The sequence below is a fragment of the Stegostoma tigrinum genome, chromosome 9, assembly GCF_030684315.1.
Source record: "Stegostoma tigrinum isolate sSteTig4 chromosome 9, sSteTig4.hap1, whole genome shotgun sequence".
Lineage (NCBI taxonomy): Eukaryota > Metazoa > Chordata > Chondrichthyes > Orectolobiformes > Stegostomatidae > Stegostoma > Stegostoma tigrinum.
In genome coordinates this window covers 29,562,031-29,580,083 of record NC_081362.1, presented here as the reverse complement: position 1 = coordinate 29,580,083, position 18,053 = coordinate 29,562,031, and the positions used below count along the sequence as shown (strand labels likewise).

Genomic DNA, 18,053 nt, shown 5'->3' with positions numbered 1-18,053 from the left:
AACAAGAGAGTAACATTTGCCACCCTCCAGTCATCTGGTACTACTCCAGTGGACAGTGAGGACACAAAGATCATCACCAAAGGGGCAACAGTTTCTTCGCTCGCATCCCGTAGTAACCTTGGGTATGTCCCGTCTGGCCCAGGGAACTTATCTATCCTAACGCCAACCTGTTTGAGCATGTCTGCCTGTTTCATGCTGTCCTCACAAATATCAAGATCCCTCTCACTGGTGAATACTGAAGCAAAGTATTCGTTTAAGGACCTCCTCTGACTCTGTGTACAAGTTCCCTCCACTATCCCTGATTGGCTGTACCCTCACTCTGGCAATCCTCTTGTTCTTCACTTAAGCATAGAACATCTTGAGGTTTTTCTTGATCCTACCGGCCAAGGCTTTTGCACACTCCGTTTTAGCTCTTCCTAGCCCATTCCACAGCTCCTTCCTGGCTACCTCGTACACCTCCCAGAGCTCTGTCCAATCCTTGCTTCCTCAACCTTAGGTAAGCTTTCTTCTACCTCTTGACTAGATGTTCCATGTGGCTTGTCATCCAAGGTTCCTTCACCTTACCATCCCTTCCTTCCCTCAGTGGGACAAAGCTGTCCGGCACTCGTAGCAAGTGCTCACTAAACAACCTCCACGTTTCTGTTGTGCATTTCCCTGAGAACATCTGATCCCAATTTATGCTCCACAGTTCTTGCCTATTGGCATTGTAATTCCCCCCACCCCAACTAAATACGTTCTCATAACATCTGCTCCTATCCCTCTCCATGACTATAGTAAATGTCAGGGAGTTGTGATCACAGTGGGACAGCACTTTGGTAACAGAGAGCTGACACCTGGCATGGTTTGTTGCCAAGCACCAAATCCAATATGGCCTCCCCTCTAGTTGGCCTATCTACATATTGAGTCAAAAATCCTTCCTGGATACACGTAACAAAATATGTTTCATCCAAACTGTTTGCACTTAGGAGGTCCCAGTCTATTTTAGGGAAGTTGAAGTCACCATGACAACAACCGTATTACTTCTGCACCTTTCCACAATCTGTCTCCCATTGTCTGTCATCTATAGAAAACTCCCAATAAAGTGACTGCTCCTTTCCTGTTTCTGACTTCTACCCATACTGACTCAGTAGATAAACCCTCCTCCATGACCTCCCTTTGTAGCTGTGGTGTAGCTTTCTACTGTCTTTGTCTATTTAAATTACAGTCAGCTCCTCAATTCCTACCTCATGCACCTAGGATAGCCTTTTTTTTCTAATTTAACAATGCTATGATCCTCTGAAGCTTCCTCAGAGAGTGGGGTATAATTTCAAGTGCTATACTTTCATGTTGCTCTGAATGGGCAACATCCAGTTTTCTTTTAGGAATTAATTTGTTTTGCTCTTTTCTCAAATGATATAAAGACTATCTCCACATGGCTTTTTGTCAATTATGGTAGGACCTAAGCAAGCTTACCATTTTCCTTCTGGACTTTAGATTATGATTAATTCAGCCATTGGAGCCTTGGTTGACATTTGTTGTCTCTTTTTAACAGCATCATTCTAAATTGGTATTCCCTGTTTGTCTTCTGAAATGCTCTTTGGTTCTCATCTTTTTCTTGTCTGAAATTTAGATTCAGTTCTTCTCATTTCCATCACCTAGCTTTTGAATTCCTTTTCTATCTCAAGCTGTTCTTTCTCCTTTCTTTCTCATCTAGAATTTTCTAACTTCCAATTCATTGGAGCAGTTCTAGAACCTAAAACTGTCTGGAAAATCATATCAGTTAATCAGCTATCTCTGCAGCTGTTTCTTTTAGAACTGTTTTTATTCGTTCACTGGTTGTGGGCATCACTGACTTGACGAGCATTCTTGCCGATCTTAAATAACTGTTGAGCATCATTCTCATTGCCCAAGGCCTTTTTTTCACATTGTCTAAGGCTGGATGCTGCATAAGAACCCTAGCAATTTAAGGGCATGATGTTCTGAGGCTGGGAGTGGTAAGGAGAAAGAGCTTTATATGTTGTCAGCGTATGAGGTTTTCGCCGTGTTCTCTGAAAAGCATCTACTTTAGGGAAAATAGAAAATTTAATTAGTAAATTCATGGAAACAGGCAGATTTCAAGTGTATAATTTTGGAGGAGGAAAACTGGCATTTTCTTCCTTGGTGAAAAGAATTTCACTGTACTGGTCCGAGGTTTTAGGTCAAGAAATTTACTTTCATTCTTTTCGGTGCAAACTGTGTGAACTTCAGATTTGAAGACCCCTGTGACTGATGAATCTTGGGCAATTGTGTATGAAGGTTTCTTAAACAAGTACTGAACATAATGCTGCAAGGTTTAGCTTCTCTTTTTTTTGGGAGAGCACCCTTAGGATGAAACTAAATAGCCTAAAACGGTTGCTGGAAGTGACTTCATATTGCAACTGTTTTCAATAAAGGTAACAAATAATTTTTTAAAAAGCTTTATGAAATAGCAAGTAATATGGTTTGAGCGCTCACTTACTTTATTTGTGTTTCAGCTGACGTACGTACTACTGGACTTAGTACTGCAGGAGTTATTTCCTGAACTCGGTAAGGTAAGTGCAGAGCTGGGCATGCCTAATTTATTGGAGCAATATAGGCCTGAGAGTTTTGAGTAAACTATTCCCTGATCTGTACTATTTGAATCTTGAGAGTATATAAACCATTTTGTTGGTTTAGAATGCTTATAGAAGTTTTAGTAGAACGTTTTTAAAGTTGAGGGGTATGATGGCAATCAGCAAAGGATTGTTGTTTCAAATTGAAAATAATTAGCAAAGAAATTTGATTCAGAGATAGTGGGAACTGCCGATGCTGGAGAATCTGAGATAATAAGGTGTAGAGCTGATTGAACACAGTAGGCCAAGCCGCATCAGAGGAGCAGGAAAGCTGACGTTTTGGGTCTGGACCCTTCTTCAGAAAATGAAATGGTTAAACTTCTGTTTCATCTTGCATGTCTGAACTATCCCTCTCTCTGAGGGTTTCTCTCTCCCTCCCCTATGTCTGACCACAATAAATTTCACAAAATCCATGTTACAAAATAGTGGATCTGTTGTGTCATTGCTCGAGGTAAGCCTTGGATGCGTTGCCTGACCGAATCTGTCTGTTTTCCGTTTTTATGTTGGAGATTGTCACTCTCTCTTCATTCTTATTATTTTTTGCACTGGGCTTTATATACTCTAGAACGTAGAACTGTTGTCACTCACTTGCCTTCTCTACCACTCCATCATTTACTGTCTGCTGTTTCTTTGTCATTTGTAATATGAATTTGCATATATTATTGTACGAATCTAGCTATCACTGACTAATGTGATTTACCTGCCAAGTTTATCCAAATCAAAACAAGACTGCTGAATGTAAACTGAATGTTCAGCATGATTGTTCTCTAATAAATTTCCTGATAGCTTGGTGCACAATTGAAAGAAACCACATTAAGACTCAGACTCCACAAAAACATGTATAGGTTGCATCTCACAACACAGTGTCACTTTGTATGTGCAGGTCAAACATTAGCAAAATCCAAAGAGTTGGAATCATTTTAACTTTCATTTGGGGAACTCCAGCAGCGATCAAGGCTCAAAGTGCACAACTGTTTTTAGTTGAAAAGCAAATTACATAAATCATAATCAAGATTGAGTGATACCAAATTCGGATTTAACGACTTGAAGATCGTAATCGGAGGAGAGAAGTAGAGAAGACGAGGGATTCCTCAGTTGAGCTTCAGAGAAAAAGGTACATAAAAGTCAGACTCTGAGGAGTTCTTTCTCAACACAGTAGGTTGCAGAAGGTATTGAATCTTTAACGTAGGGAATTATGAACAATATCTGAATTAAACTGTTTGGAGTAGTTATTTCAAAAAATGTTTATGCTTTGGAAATGAGGTGAAGGGGATTGCATTGCAAAAGTCAAATATGACCTTGTCTCCTACTTGTAACTCCAAGAAAAATGCCTTGAGAAACTCCTCTGCTATGGGAGCAGTATTCAAAGACTTGCTAGATTTAGGTTTTGTAGAGAGAAAAACAGTTCCCAAAAGGAAATGCAGTTTCTTTGAAGAGATGAGGGATTTTCATTTGTGGTCAGTTGTGAGAAAAAAGCCAAAAATGTGATACTAATTCAAGAACTTCCAACACAGCAATGTGATTGATTCTTAACTGCCCTCTGGGCAATTAAGGATGGGCAATAAATGCTACCTGGCCAGCGATGCCCTCATTCCATAAATGAATAAAGAAAAAAGAATTCTAATTTTGCTGTTACATGGTTTAATTAACTTGTTGGATAATTCAATTTTACAGTAAGGAAGATGTCAGTCATCAGGCATAGCCTGGACACCTAACTCAAATAAATGCAATTGTTGAAACAAGTTTAGTTATTTATGTGAAAATAATTAGTTGATGGACACCCAAAATGCTTTGAAAATCCTGCCATGTCGAATCCTCTTAGCCTGCCATTTCCTCAAGAGGTCAAGTTGACGTCAAAGTTCCATTATGAAGTTTACCTTGATTTCCAATCCTGGGTAGAGTACTGTGTCAAAGTTTGCACAAATTTAAATCAAACCTGATGTTTGATAAGAAATTTGCTGGGAAGAGAAAGGATGTGAATGGTGTTAATTTAGGAAATGGTGTCTGGCTAGGTGGAATTATACAAGGATTTATACCAGGGTTCCTTCAAATTTAATTTAGAAAGCAATATATGTTGGTTAAATTCACGGGTACTTAGATTGCAGAGGATCCACCGATGAAGCAATCGTGAAAGGGTCTGCACCTGCACTGAATTCTATTTGGCACAGTAAAGCTGTTAAACGTTAAAAGAAAAATATACCAGAAGAAGTGTTAGATTGGGAAGAGAACTTTGTGCATGCTTTGCAGAACAACACTCAGCAAAGTTTTTAAAAAAATACTGAGTTATCTTTCCATATACTATAAGAATGTATATAATATAAGCCAGATGCCAATACTAAAGTTGGATAATAGCGACTGTCGGGTAACATGTGGTCCGAAGAAGCAACAGACCTGAAGTGGTGCAGCATGTAACATGCAAAATGTAACTAAGATGATGTCATGATTCAGTTATAGGGAAAGGTCAACAATACTGAAGCTTTTCAGCTTTGGAAGTCTCCAATAAGAGGTTACACAAAATACTAAGTGAGGTAAATTTTGAATCACGCTTACGCATGCCTCAATTTGTAGTAATAAATGGAAGCATGCAAGAAATTGATGTTGTGGATGATGTTTGGGAATAATTCTTGTACAAGTTGCAAATTCCAGATTGATGGTGGAGGCACTATTTGCAACCATTCAAAAGGCAACAACATACTGGGATGTTAGATTCTAAGCAATAAGGAGCTAAATAGCCTGAACAGCCTCCACCTTTGCTTCATTTTGTGACCAGGGATTGAGTCATCAAATGTGAGAAGTGGTAGCTGTGTTTAGATCTGATGGAAGCCAAAAAATAAAATCCTATGTAGACTTATATTTGGAATTCTATTACACCTTTTGAAAATTTATAGAGGTTATTAGAATGAAATAATTCAGTCACTAAATTAATTAGTGTGAAGATTATTTAAGAGCTTGTGATTTTAATGGCAGTTGATGAATGTGGAGTAAATTTGTTAACAGTGGGATATTAAGAATTAGAAGATGAGTGAAAACTGATCAAATGGGAGAAAAGGTATCTTTTGAAATATGATGATTATTTAATTTTAGTATGGCTGTTTCTTGTTAATTCCACATTGGTTTCAAGAGTCTTGGCCAACTTACGTGATCAGGTGACTGCTATGGCAGCCTTGAGTCAATATTCTTCATCTCTTTTCAAAAACTATTTCAATCCATGAAAGTCCCAAGTATAAGGTTGTATAATGAACTCTGACAATCAATAGTCTATTTTCTGAAACCAGGATGACTATTTCAAAACAAGGAGTTGTCTATTTTCTACAGAGCTGAAGAGAACTTTGAGCTCTAAAAGTCAAGCCTTTGGAACTCTCTTCCTCAAAAGGTGGTGGAAGCAGAGTTCTTGAATGTTTTAATGTAAAGATAGGTAGATTCTTGATGAGCAAAGAAGTGAAAGATTATTGTGGAGTAATCAGATCAGCCATTATCTTATTGAATGGTGCAGCAGGCTTGAGGGCCAAGTGACCTATTCCTGCTCCTTGGTATGTTTATATGCTTGCATAATGGGGGAATGTTTAGTGACTGGAATACTTGTGCACTTCAATCCAATACCAAGAGTTCTGAAGCCAGGCACAATGTAACACATATACACACTAAGGCTTTGTGTAATGCATCTTATACTGTGTTTTAAAAAGCAGCCACAATATAGGATGATGGAATACAATGGCTACTATTTGGTCTTTGAGTTGACAATTTATTGTCCAGTGTGTGTTTTACTTTCAGGGCATTTTATTAAGTAGATAAAGGAGATACAGTTACAACGTTCAAAAGACATTTGGGCAGGTACATGTTAGGAAAGGTTTAGAGGGATATGGGCCAAACACTGGCAAATAGTTTTGTTTGGGGGAACTTGGTCAGCATGGACGAGTTGAACCAAAGGGTTTCCTGTGCTGTATTATTTCAGCCGGACTCATAGGAAAGAAAACTGAAAACATGTATGCTCTAAATATCCTTGTGACCTGTGTCTGTTTCGAAGAAAATTTGTCTAAATGATTTTTATGTATTACAGATGCAGAAAGAGGTGGCATTTGTTTCCACGTGGAAGTGAAGAATACTGCTACCAATTTTCCATTTTGAGATCCTCTTTTATTTTAGGAGATGGAGTGCAATAGAACCATGCTGTATCTATTTGGCAGAATTATGTGTATGAAATACTGAATGTTTTTAGTGAAACTTGTGTAAGTAAATGTGAATATTAATTTTATGAAATTCATGTGAATGTGAACATTTAATTTAAACCTACGTGTGTTACACTATGCTAATAAAGAATATTGTATCATTGTGTTGTGGAAACCCAGGTGATCCAGTGACTTTATTGACAGTTGCATGGAGCGTTAGGCCTAATGTGCTAATTCAGCAAAAGTTATGCACTGTTCTGTAATCTGATCTAGTCAGAGATTGGTGTGTAGGCAAAATGCTAGTTCACAATGCACAGAGAATGTAGTAGGGTCTATGACAGCACTGTATTTGAATTTACTAAAGCATCAGAGAATTCTGCTGTGCACTAGACACATCTTGACGCTTTTCCACTCTTTGGATAAAAGTGAAAGCTAACTTTTAAACAAAAGCAAAGTTGCTGGAAAAGCTCAGCAGGCCTGACAGCATCTGTGGAGGAGGAAACAGAGTTAACGTTTCGCGTCCAGTGACCCTTCCTCAGAACTCTGTTCACTGGACCCAAAACGTTAATTGTTTTTTCCTCCACAGATGCTGCCAGACCTGCTGAGCTTTTCCAGCAACTTTTGTTTTTGTTCCTGATTTACAGCATCTGCAGTTCTTTCGGTTTTTAAACTAACTTTTAAGCTGTGAAACTCTTTAGAATCGTTACAGCATGGAAACAAGCCATTTGGCCCAAAAGGTCCAAACCAACCCACCACCTTATCCCAGCCCTGAATTTCCCTTGGCTAATGTACCCAAACTACACATTCCTGAACACTATGTGCAATTTACCATGGCCAATCCACCTAGTTTGAACATCTTTGGACTAGCGAGTTTTGAGAAGATTTGTAGCTCAGGTTGAGTTTCTGGATGTGAGTTTGCTTGCTGAGCTGGAAGGTTAGTTTTCAGACATTTCATCACCATTCTAGGTAACATCATCAGTGAGCCTCCGGTGAAGCGCAGGTGTTATGTCCCGCTTTCTATTTATCTGTTTAGGTTTCCTTGGGTTGTTGATGTCATTTCCTGTTCTTTTTCTCAGAGCATGGTAGATTGATTTAGAGCCAATGTGTTTGTTGATGGAGTTCTGGTTGGAATGCCATGCTTCTAGGAATTCTCATGCGTGTCTCTGTTTGGCTTGTCCTAGGATGGATGTGTTGTCCCAATCAAAGTGGTGTCCTTCCTCATCTGTATGTAAGGATACTAGTGATAGTGGGTCAATGTCGTTTTGTGGCTAGTTGATGTTCATGTATCCTGGTGGCTAGCTTTCTGCCAGTTTGTCCAATGTAGTGTTTGTCACAGTTCTTACAAGGTATTTTGTAGATGACATTCGTTTTGCTTGTTGTTGGTATAGGGTCTTTTAAGTTCATTAGCTGCTGTTTTAGTGTGTTGGTGAGTTTGTGGGCTACCATGATGCCAAGAGGTCCGAGTAGTCTGGCAGTCATTTCGGAAATGCCTTTGATTTAGGGGAGAGTGGTTATGGTTTCTGGGCATGTTTTGTCCGTTTGTTTGGGTTTGTTGCTGAGAGATCGGAAGACTGTGTGTTCATTGGGTACTCGTTCTTTTTGAATACGCTGTATAGGTGATTTTCTTCTGCTCTTCGTAGTTCCTCTGTGCTGCAGTGTGTGGTGGACAGCATTACTACGTTTTGCCTGCCTCTTAGCTCAAAAAAAGTCAGATGCTCGCAGGAATGCCATCAGTGCTAAAGACGTGAACATTGTTAAAGGCATCTCATTCAGAAAAAAAAATACAAGTTGGAAAAGCTCAGCAAGTCTGGCAGCATCTTGAAGAAAAAGCAAAAGCTGACGTTTTGTCAGTATTGAGTAGCGCATGTGAAAGTGGTTCTCAAGAGCATATTGCTCTATCTTCTGCTGTCACCAAACATAGCCATCCTTATATCATCAGGAATGATTCAGTGTGGCTGAAGTCTGATTTCAGTGATTTGTGGAGTGGCATTGCAAGAGGTAACCAACATGATCGTCTATTGATCAGCATACCTCTGTCTTACAAATATTACATTTAAATTGAGAATAGGTGACTTTTGAGTGAGAGGAGAACCATAATTAGGGACTGAAATTTGAAAACAAAATTGCCAAGTTGGAACAGATTGTCAATTTCATCTATTTTTAATCGCCTTTTGAATCTCCTGGGGAGCCTTTGGAGATGGTACACAGAGGATGGCTTGGGTCTGTTTCAGTAGATTGACAGCTTACTGTAATTTTTGAATTGCCTTTGCAAGTACTTTTAGGGTGGCACGGTGGCACAGTGGTTAGCACTGCTGCCCCTCAGTGCCAGGGACCTGGGTTCGATTCCAGCCTTGGGCAACTGTCTGTGTTGAGTTTGCCTATTCTCCCTGTGTCTGCATGGGTTTCCTCCAGGTGCTCTGTTTCCCTCCCACAGTCTAAAGATGTGCAGGGTAGGCGAATTGGCCATGCTAGTATGCCCATACTGTTCAGGGAGGTATAGATTAGGTGGGTTCTAGGGGGATGGGTCTAGGTGGCATGCTGTGAGGTTGGGTGTGGATTTGTTGGGCCAAAGGGCCTGTTTCCAGACTGTAGGGATTCTATATCTATATCTTTCTATATCTAACCCAATTCCAGGCCAGCATTAGGCCTTCCAGGTCACGTATGTACTGGAAATGCTCTTCATGCGAAAACTGTGCAGTGCTGCTGGTGGTCATCAAGGTCACTTCAGCCTGAAATTTCCATGTTTCAGCTGCTGTGGATGTCAGTGATGTTATGCATAAATTTATGAAGTTAATTATGTATCATGCATCAAAGCTAGTACCATAAGTTTCATTTCAAAGATAATAGAGTGCGGAGCTGGAGAAACGCAGCAGGCCGGGCAGCATCAGAGGAGAAGAAAAGTTGATGTTTCAGATCGGGACCCTTCTTCAGAAATGGGAAGAGGGAAGGAAGCTCATAAATAGAGGGGAGAGGTGGGGCTTGGAAAGGTAGGTGGGCTGATGATAGATGAGTGGGGATTGGTCAGTGAGGCGCGAGGAGCGGATAGGTGGGAGAGAAGACGGACCAGTTGTATCAGGTCAATGAGGCAGGGATGAGATGGTGGGTGGGTCATAGGATGAGGTATCCCCCACTGGCTGCAGCAGATGCAGTTCTTACTATTATCTAAGTTCCATTTCAAAAGTGTTTTTTCATGTAAGTGTATTAGCACAGACAAAAAAATACAGAAATTGCACCCTTGTACTGAATTAATCTGTTGCCAAGAGTGCAGATTTCTGTTCATTGACATATGCTTTCTGGGAGACAGACGTAACATCTTTGTATTTTAAGAAATTTACTATTACATTTCCTCAGTGTGGTAGTTAATAGAAGATCCATTCACAGAAGCCTAGACAGCTGCATGTTACTGATTTAGAAATCTCATTATATCTCAAAGCCAAAGTTTCTTGGGTGGGAAATTGTAATATATAATGTATGGAGAAATAAATAAATATGGAATTCCAGCACTCTAGCTTCAGACTTAGCTTAAGCAGTAATGCAGCAGTGTACGGAGAGTTTATATCATTAACCGAATCCTAATCTTAACACCCTGGGTAGCACGGTGGTTGGCACTGCAGCCTCATTGTGCCAGAGATTCCGGTTTGGTTCCAGTCTTGGGTGACTTTTATGGAATTTGAATGACCTTCCCATGTCTGTGTGGGTTTCCACCAGGTTTTCCAGTTTTATCCTGCAGTCCGAAGATGTGATGGCTATGTGGATTGGCTGTTGTAAATGTAGAGTTACACGGACAAATCAATGGGGGTGCTGGAGCTGGGTGGGATGCTTTTTGGAGGGTTCAGTGCAGACTCGGTGGGTGAAATGGCCTTTTTCTGCACTGCATTCTGTTTTAGTCCAATCCCAACTCCAATTCCAATCCCAACCCCAACCCCAACCCTAAAATTTATCTTAATCCTAACCTTGATATTTTTCTTCAGGCTAACCCTAACCCCAATGCCTAGGTCAACCTCAAACCTGGCACTCACCCTAACTCCAACCAAACCAAAGGGCAATCACAACTTCAACCTCAATCTAAACCTAACACAAATGCTAAGTAGAATCTGAAACCGAATCCTAAACCTAGCCCCAAACTTTAATCCTAATCTTAACCCTAACTGCAACCACAATTCTAACTCTAGCACTAGCCTTAACCCTAAACCCAACTATAACCTAAACACTAATGCTAGCCCTAACCTCAACTACAAGCTTAAACCTAACTCTAACCTTAACCCCAATCTTGCCTGACACTCTAACCCTAAAGCTAACCACGATCCTTGATTTAACTGTATTCGTAACCCTAGTCCTAAATCATACCCTAACTCTGTAACCACCTCTTAACCTCAAATTGACCTCCAGCCCTAACCCAAACTCTTAACCCCAGGTCCAACCACATTCCTAGCCATAATGCAAACCCAAACCCAAAACTTAAACATAGCCCCAATTCCAATTCCAATTCCAATTCCAAACCTAACCCTAACACCAACAATACGCCTAATGCTAGTCCCAATCTCAACGTGAACCCCAATTCTAATCTAATACTGATCCCAGGACCAGCTCTAACCTCAACCAGAACTCTAATCACAATCCTCACCCTAGCACCAACTATAACCTTAACACCAACTCTAATTCCAAACCTAAACCTAACCCTAACACCAACCCTAACTAAGAATATGGCTAATCTTAATACTAACCCTCACTTCTGTCTAAAACCCTTACACAACTCTAACCCCAATCCCAAACACAACACTAATCTTTAGCCCTAATGCTAACCACAGTCCCAACCTCAACCCTTAACTTAAAACTAAGCTGAATATCAACAATAACCATAATTCCAACCCAGACCAACAAAATTGTCAACCCCCAACCCACCCTTAACATAATTTCTAATCCTAGCCCTAAACCTAATCTTAACCTGAACACAGCTCTATTCTAACATCTAAATAAAAACCCAAACCCAGCCCTAAGTACGACCCTAACTCAACCTTCACCAACACTAACCCTAACCCTCAAACAACACCAAGCTCAACACCAGCATCCAACCCCAACCACTACCTTAAACATAACACTAAGTCCAACCATACCACCAACCCTAACCAACCCCAAATTATAACCCTAAACCTTACCCAAACCTAACCCCTAGCCAAAACACTAACCCTAAATCCAACTCCAACCGTAGCCTGAACCACAACTCAAAACCTCACCCCAACCCCAACACTAGCACTAACCATAATCCTTGTGCCAACCCCAATATGAGCCAAAAGCCCCATCCCAAATCCTAATCCAAATGCTACCTCTAAACACTACCACAAGCCTGTTCATAATTTTTATCCCTAAACCTATTCCTAACACAAATACAATCCCCACCTTAACTCCAACACAAACTCTAATCCCAGATATAACCCGAACCCTAACCCAACCATAACCTCAACTCCAACTCAAATCTCAATCCTAAATGTGACAACTCTAACCTTAACCCTATCATAACCTCTATCCTAAGACAAACTCCAATCCCAATCCAAAGCATAATCTAACCTAGTGTCAAGCCAAGCTGAGCCCCAATATCAACCCTAATGCCAACACTAATCCTAAAAAGAACAATATAGCACAGAAACTGGCCCTTCAGCCCACAAAACCTGTGCTGACATATTTTGCCGTTCCATACAAAAACTGTCTTCACGTATCCCTCTATTCCCTTCTTAATGTATTTGTCCAGGTGATTCTTGAATCCAGGTTTGTGTCTGTTCCAGGCACCCACCAGCCTTGATGTGAAAAATTTGCTTTGCACATCTCTTCTAAACTTGCCCCCTTGCACCTTGAACCTATGTGCCCTCATAATTGACCCCTCCAACTTGGGAAAAAGCCTCATACTTTCCACTATATCCATGCCATTCACAATGTTATAAACTTCCATTAGGTCGCCCTTCAACCTCCTGCATTCCAGTGAAGAAAAATCTAGTCAATCCAAACTCTTATCAAAACTAAAATTCCCCATACCAGGCAACATCCCCGTAAACCTTTTCTGTACCCTCTCCAAAGCATCTACATCCTTCTGGCAGTGTGGTGACCAGAACTGTGTGCAATATTCCAAATATGGCCTAAAAAAAGTTTGAAAAAGCAGCAGCATAATTTGTCTATCTTCTACTTAATGCCCCTTCAAATGAAGGCAAGCATGTCATAGGCCAATTTCACTACCTTATCTACCTGCTCTGTCACCATCAGTGATTTATGGTCCTGCACACCCAGATTCTTCTGCGTATCAATACTCCTAAGGGTTCTACCATTCACTATATAATTTCCACATGTACTTGACCTTCCAAAATGCATCACCTCACATTTGTCTGGACTTCTAACCCTAACCCAACCCCAAAACTAATCCTGACCCATCCTCACCTCAGCCCCAACTTGACCACTAACCACAACTCAAGAACCGACCCAAACTCCAACCATAATCCCAAAACCCAACACTAACACAACCAACTCAGCCACAAAGGCAACACTAACTCTAACCCTAGTACTAACTATAACTGTAAAACGTGCCCTACCTAAACCTTTCATAATTTTCCTCACCTAACTCTAACCCTAACCTCAACACTTCTCCCTAACCCTAGTACTGATCTTACCTTTAACCTAAGTCTAACACTCATCCTGACCCTAACTCTGATTCTAATCCTTTAATCTGAGTTTTAAGATTAACTGTAACACTAGCCATAGCTCTTAACTCCAAATCTTAATCATGATCTGAAATTTCTATTTCAGATTGTAATCATAAACCTATAACCTATCCTCAACCCACTTTGTCACTTGATTCGATTACCTACATTCACCTGACTACCTAACCCTGACTTAATCACCTATATTCATTAAATAACACTCATTACTCAAACTTCCTGACAAGAAATAAAAAGTCTGAGGAACTAATATCTTAAAAATTGTGTTAATTAATATATCAAGAATGGGATCAAGTAAACCTTAGCTTCTAGATACTCTTCAGGAGTGAAACAGAAGACATGACTGGAAGGACTAATATACCAAGCAGGGAATCAAAAGAATATCAATCATACCTACTTGCTGGGTATGCATTCAATATAAGTCTCAATTTAGCAGGGATGAAAAGAAGAAATACATTTTTATACAGGTAATTATGCTAAATATGAACAAAAATAAGGTGGCAAATTTGTATGATCTGTAAGCCCTGGTCTGGGAGGGAACCATACAGAGCAGACCAGAATGACTAGTCTGCCTGAACCATTTAACCTAACCTCCTATTTTTAACCAAAGTATTACTTAAATAACGAAGTCAAGTAAAAATAAGAGAAAGCAACATTGGCCTCAGTAGATGGAAGAAACAAAGGAGTCAAATACTTACAATTGCTAATCACTCTAACACATCATTAATGAAAACAACAACTCCAAAGGGTTGAGTTTAAGCTCGAGGCAGACTAGGAATACAGCAAAAAGGAAGGATAACTTAGAATATCTTATGATTTCCAATATCTCTAATAATGATAAGAAAGTTAGCATTAAGGCACTTTACCTAAATGCTCGTAGTGTTTGTAACAAAGTAGATGAATTAACAGCACAAATCACCTTGAATGATTATGATGTGGTAGCCATCACAGAGACATGGTTGCAGGGGGTTCAGGACTGGCAGTTAAACATCCAAGGATTTACAACTTCTCAAAAAGACAGTGAGGTTGGCAGAGGTGGCAGGGTTGTCTTGTTAGTTAAGAATGAAATTAAATCTATGGCAATGAATGACACAGGGTCAGAGGATGTGGAGTCTATGTGGGTGGAGTTGAGGAATCACAAAGGCAAAAAAAACCATAATGGCAGTTATGTACAGACCTATCAGTGATCAGGACCAGGGGAGCAAGATGTACTAGGAAATAGATAGGGCATGTCAGAAAGACAGGGTCACGATGATCATGGGGGACTTCAATATGCAGGTGGACTGGGTGAATAATGTTGTCGGTGGATCCAAAGAAAGGGAATTCATGGAATGTTTACAGGGTGGCTTTTTGAAACAGCTTGTGATGGAGCCCACAAGGGAGCAGGCTATTCTGGATTTAGTGCTATGTAATGAGCCTGACTTGATAAAAGATCTTAAAGTAAGGGAACACTTAGGAGGCAGCGATCGTAATATGATAGAGTTCAGTCTGCAGTTTGAAGGAGAGAAGGCAAAATCTGATGTAATGGTGTTATAGTTAAGTAAAGGTAATTACAGGGACATGAGAGAGGAACTGATGAAAATCGACTGGAAGTAGAGCAACAATGGCAGGAGTTTCTGGGTGTAATCTAGGACACAGTACAGAGGCTCATCCCAAAAAAAAGAAAGATTACCCGGGGGCGGATTAGACAGCCATGGCTGACAAAGGACATCAGGAAATGTGTCAAAGAAAAAGAGACAGCCTATAAAGTGGCAAAGAGCACTGGGAAATCAGAAGATTGGGAAGGCTACAAAAACAAACCGAGGATAACAAAGAGAGGGCTAAGGAAGGAGAGGATCAAATATGAAGGTAGGCTTGCCAGTAATATTAGAAATAATAGTAAAAGTTTCTTTTAATACAGAAGAAACAAATGAGAGGCAAAAGTAGATATTGGGCCATTCCAAGTTGATGCTGGAAGGCTGGTGATGGGAGATAAGGAAATAGCTGAAGAACTTAATAAGTACTTTGCACCAGTCTTCACAGTGGAAGACATGAGTAGTATGCCAATAATTAGGGAGAGTCAGGGGCAGAGTTGAGTATAGTAGGCATTACAGAAGAGAAAGTGTTGGAAAAGCTAAAAGGTCTAAAAATTGATAAATCTCCTGGCCCTGATGGGCTAATCCTAGAGTTCTGAGGGAGGTGGCTGAAGAAATAGTTGAGGCTTTGGTTGTGATCTTTCAAAAGTCACTGGAGTCTGGGAAAGTCCCAGATGATTGGAGAATTGCTGTTGTAACCCCCTTGTTTAAGAAAGGATCAAGACAAAAGATGGAAAATTATAGGTGGGTTAGCCTAACCTCGGTTTTTGGTAAAATTCTAGAATCCATTGTTAAGGATGAGATTTCGAAATTCTTGGAAGTGCAGGATCAGATTAGAACAAGTCAGCATGGATTTAGTAAGGGGAGGTTGTGCCTGACAAACCTGTTAGAATTCTTTGAAGAGTTAACAAGTAGATTAGACCAGGGAAACCCAGTGGATGTTATTTATCTAGACTTCCAAAAGCCTTTGATAAAGTGCCTCACAGGAGGCTACTGAGCAAGGTGAGGGCCCATGGTGTTCGAGGTGAGCTACTGGCTTGGATTGAGGATTGGCTGTCTGACAGAATGCAGAGAGTTGGGATAAAAGGCTCTTTTTCGGAATGGCAACTGGTGACAAGTAGTGTTCCGCAGGGTTCAGTGTTGGGGCTGCAACTGTTCACTTTATATATTAATGATCTGGATGAAGGGACTGGGGGCATTGTGGCGAAGTTTGCCAATGATACGAAGATAGGTGGACAGGCAGGTAGTACTGAGGAGGTGGGGAAGCTGCAGAAAGATTTAGACAGTTTAGGAGAGTGGTCCAGGAAATGGCTGATGAAATTCAAAGTGAGCAAATGCGAGGTCTTGCACTTTGGAAAAAAGAGTACAGGCATGGTCTATTTTCTAAATGGTGAGAAAATTCATAAAGCAGAAGTACAAAGGAATCTGGGAGTGTTAGTCCAGGATTCTCTAAAGGTTAACTTGCAGGTAGAGTCTGTGATTAAGAAGGCGAATGTATTGTTGTTGTTTATCTCAAGAGAGTTGGAATATAAAAACAGTGATGGGCTTCTGAGACTTTATAAAGCTCTAGTTAGGCCCCATTTAGAATACTGTGTCCAATTTTGGGCCCCACACCTCAGGAAGGACATACTGGCGCTGGAGCGTGTCCAGCGGAGATCCACACAGATGATCCATGGAATGATAGGTTCAACGTACGATGAACGGCTGAGGATCCTGGGATTGTATTTGAGAGTTTAGAAGGTTGAGGGGAGATCTAATAGAAACTTACAAGATAATGCATGGCTTAGAAAGGGTGGATGCTGGGAAGTTGTTTCCGTTAGGCAGGGTGACTAGTACCTGTAGCCAAAGCCTTAGAATTAGAGAGGGTAAATTTAAAATGGAAATGAGGAGACATTTCTTCAGCCAGAGAGTGGTGGGCTTGTGGAATTCATTGCCATGGTGTGCAGTGGAAGCCGGGACGTTAAATGTCTTCAAGGCGGACCTTGATAAATTCTTGATCTCAAAAGGAATTAAGGGCTACAGGAGAGTGCAGGGAAGTGCCCATCAGCCATGATTAAATGGCAGAGTGGACTCGATTGGCCAAATGGCCTTACTTCCACTCCTATGTCTTATGGTCTTGTGGTCTAACTCTTACAATAATTATAACAACCGTTCTCCATCGAAGTGTATGATCCACCACCCCTGCCACACTCCTACTAATATTTACTCTGAATTATTGCTCTAATACTTGTCCCTATCACAGGCTTTAATTGGTTAAATAATTTTAGATTTTACACAAAAAAAATTAAAAATGCGTAAATTGAAGTAAATTGTAAGACAATAATATTGTGTTATACTTTTGAACTGATTCAAAACCATTTTTTTCCCATATTTGAATAGGTTATTTAATAAATCTTCTTACGTATTGTTAAAACACAATGAATTGATGTTCCTAATCATAATAATGCTCTCACCTACGAAGAGTAACCGGAAGGGGTAAGACTTTAGACCTAAAACAACGTGAGCAGAATTCGCCTTCCTTTTGCTTGGAAGCTGTCAATGCATCTATGATTGAACTTAATTATTGGATATAGGCTTTCCAATAAAATTTGGTAAGAAATTTAATCTCATTACGATTGTAATATTTCTTGCCGTTTGTAGTTCTGTGTTTTAAGGAAAACATTTTCTTCCATGTTATAAAACAGTAATTAGGTTAAATTGTATAATGTATTTTGTAGAAAAGTTCTTTTGATAAAAAAAATCTTGTGACACGTTATTATGTTTTAAGTTTTAAATTCTGTAATGAATAAAGTAAGAACTGTTTATACAATGCCATCTTTTGACAGGATTTTTAAAGCAAGAGGCAGAACATTGTGTTTATCTTTCACAGTCAGAAGTCACATAACACCAAGTTATAGTCCATTGGGGCTTTTCTGATGAAGGGTCTAGGCCCGAAACGTCAGCTTTTGTGCTCCTAAGATGCTACTTGTTCCCACGATAAGACATTCCACTCCCGCACATCCC

The 18,053-nt window shown here is 40.1% G+C and overlaps 1 protein-coding gene across 13 annotated transcripts in view; it reads left to right on the top strand.

Annotated features, from left to right (window-relative positions):
* Nucleotides 1–17,737, top strand: part of snx14 (sorting nexin 14) — a 234,146-nt gene extending 216,409 nt beyond the window's left edge. For 6 of the 13 annotated variants that reach the window (XM_048535544.1, XM_048535547.2, XM_048535543.2 and 3 more), the window contains 2 exons: nt 2,493–2,544; nt 6,667–6,950. In XM_048535544.1, the coding sequence (XP_048391501.1) occupies nt 2,493–2,544; nt 6,667–6,734 (120 nt within the window). In that variant the 3' untranslated portion in view covers nt 6,735–6,950. Of the gene's footprint in view, nt 1–2,492; nt 2,550–3,492; nt 3,724–5,057; nt 5,138–6,666; nt 6,951–17,429 lie in introns of those variants that run through there. The other 7 variants (XM_048535541.2, XM_048535546.2, XR_009446141.1 and 4 more) reach the window with 6 other exon arrangements.
* The last annotated feature ends 316 nt before the right edge of the window (nt 17,738–18,053 follow it).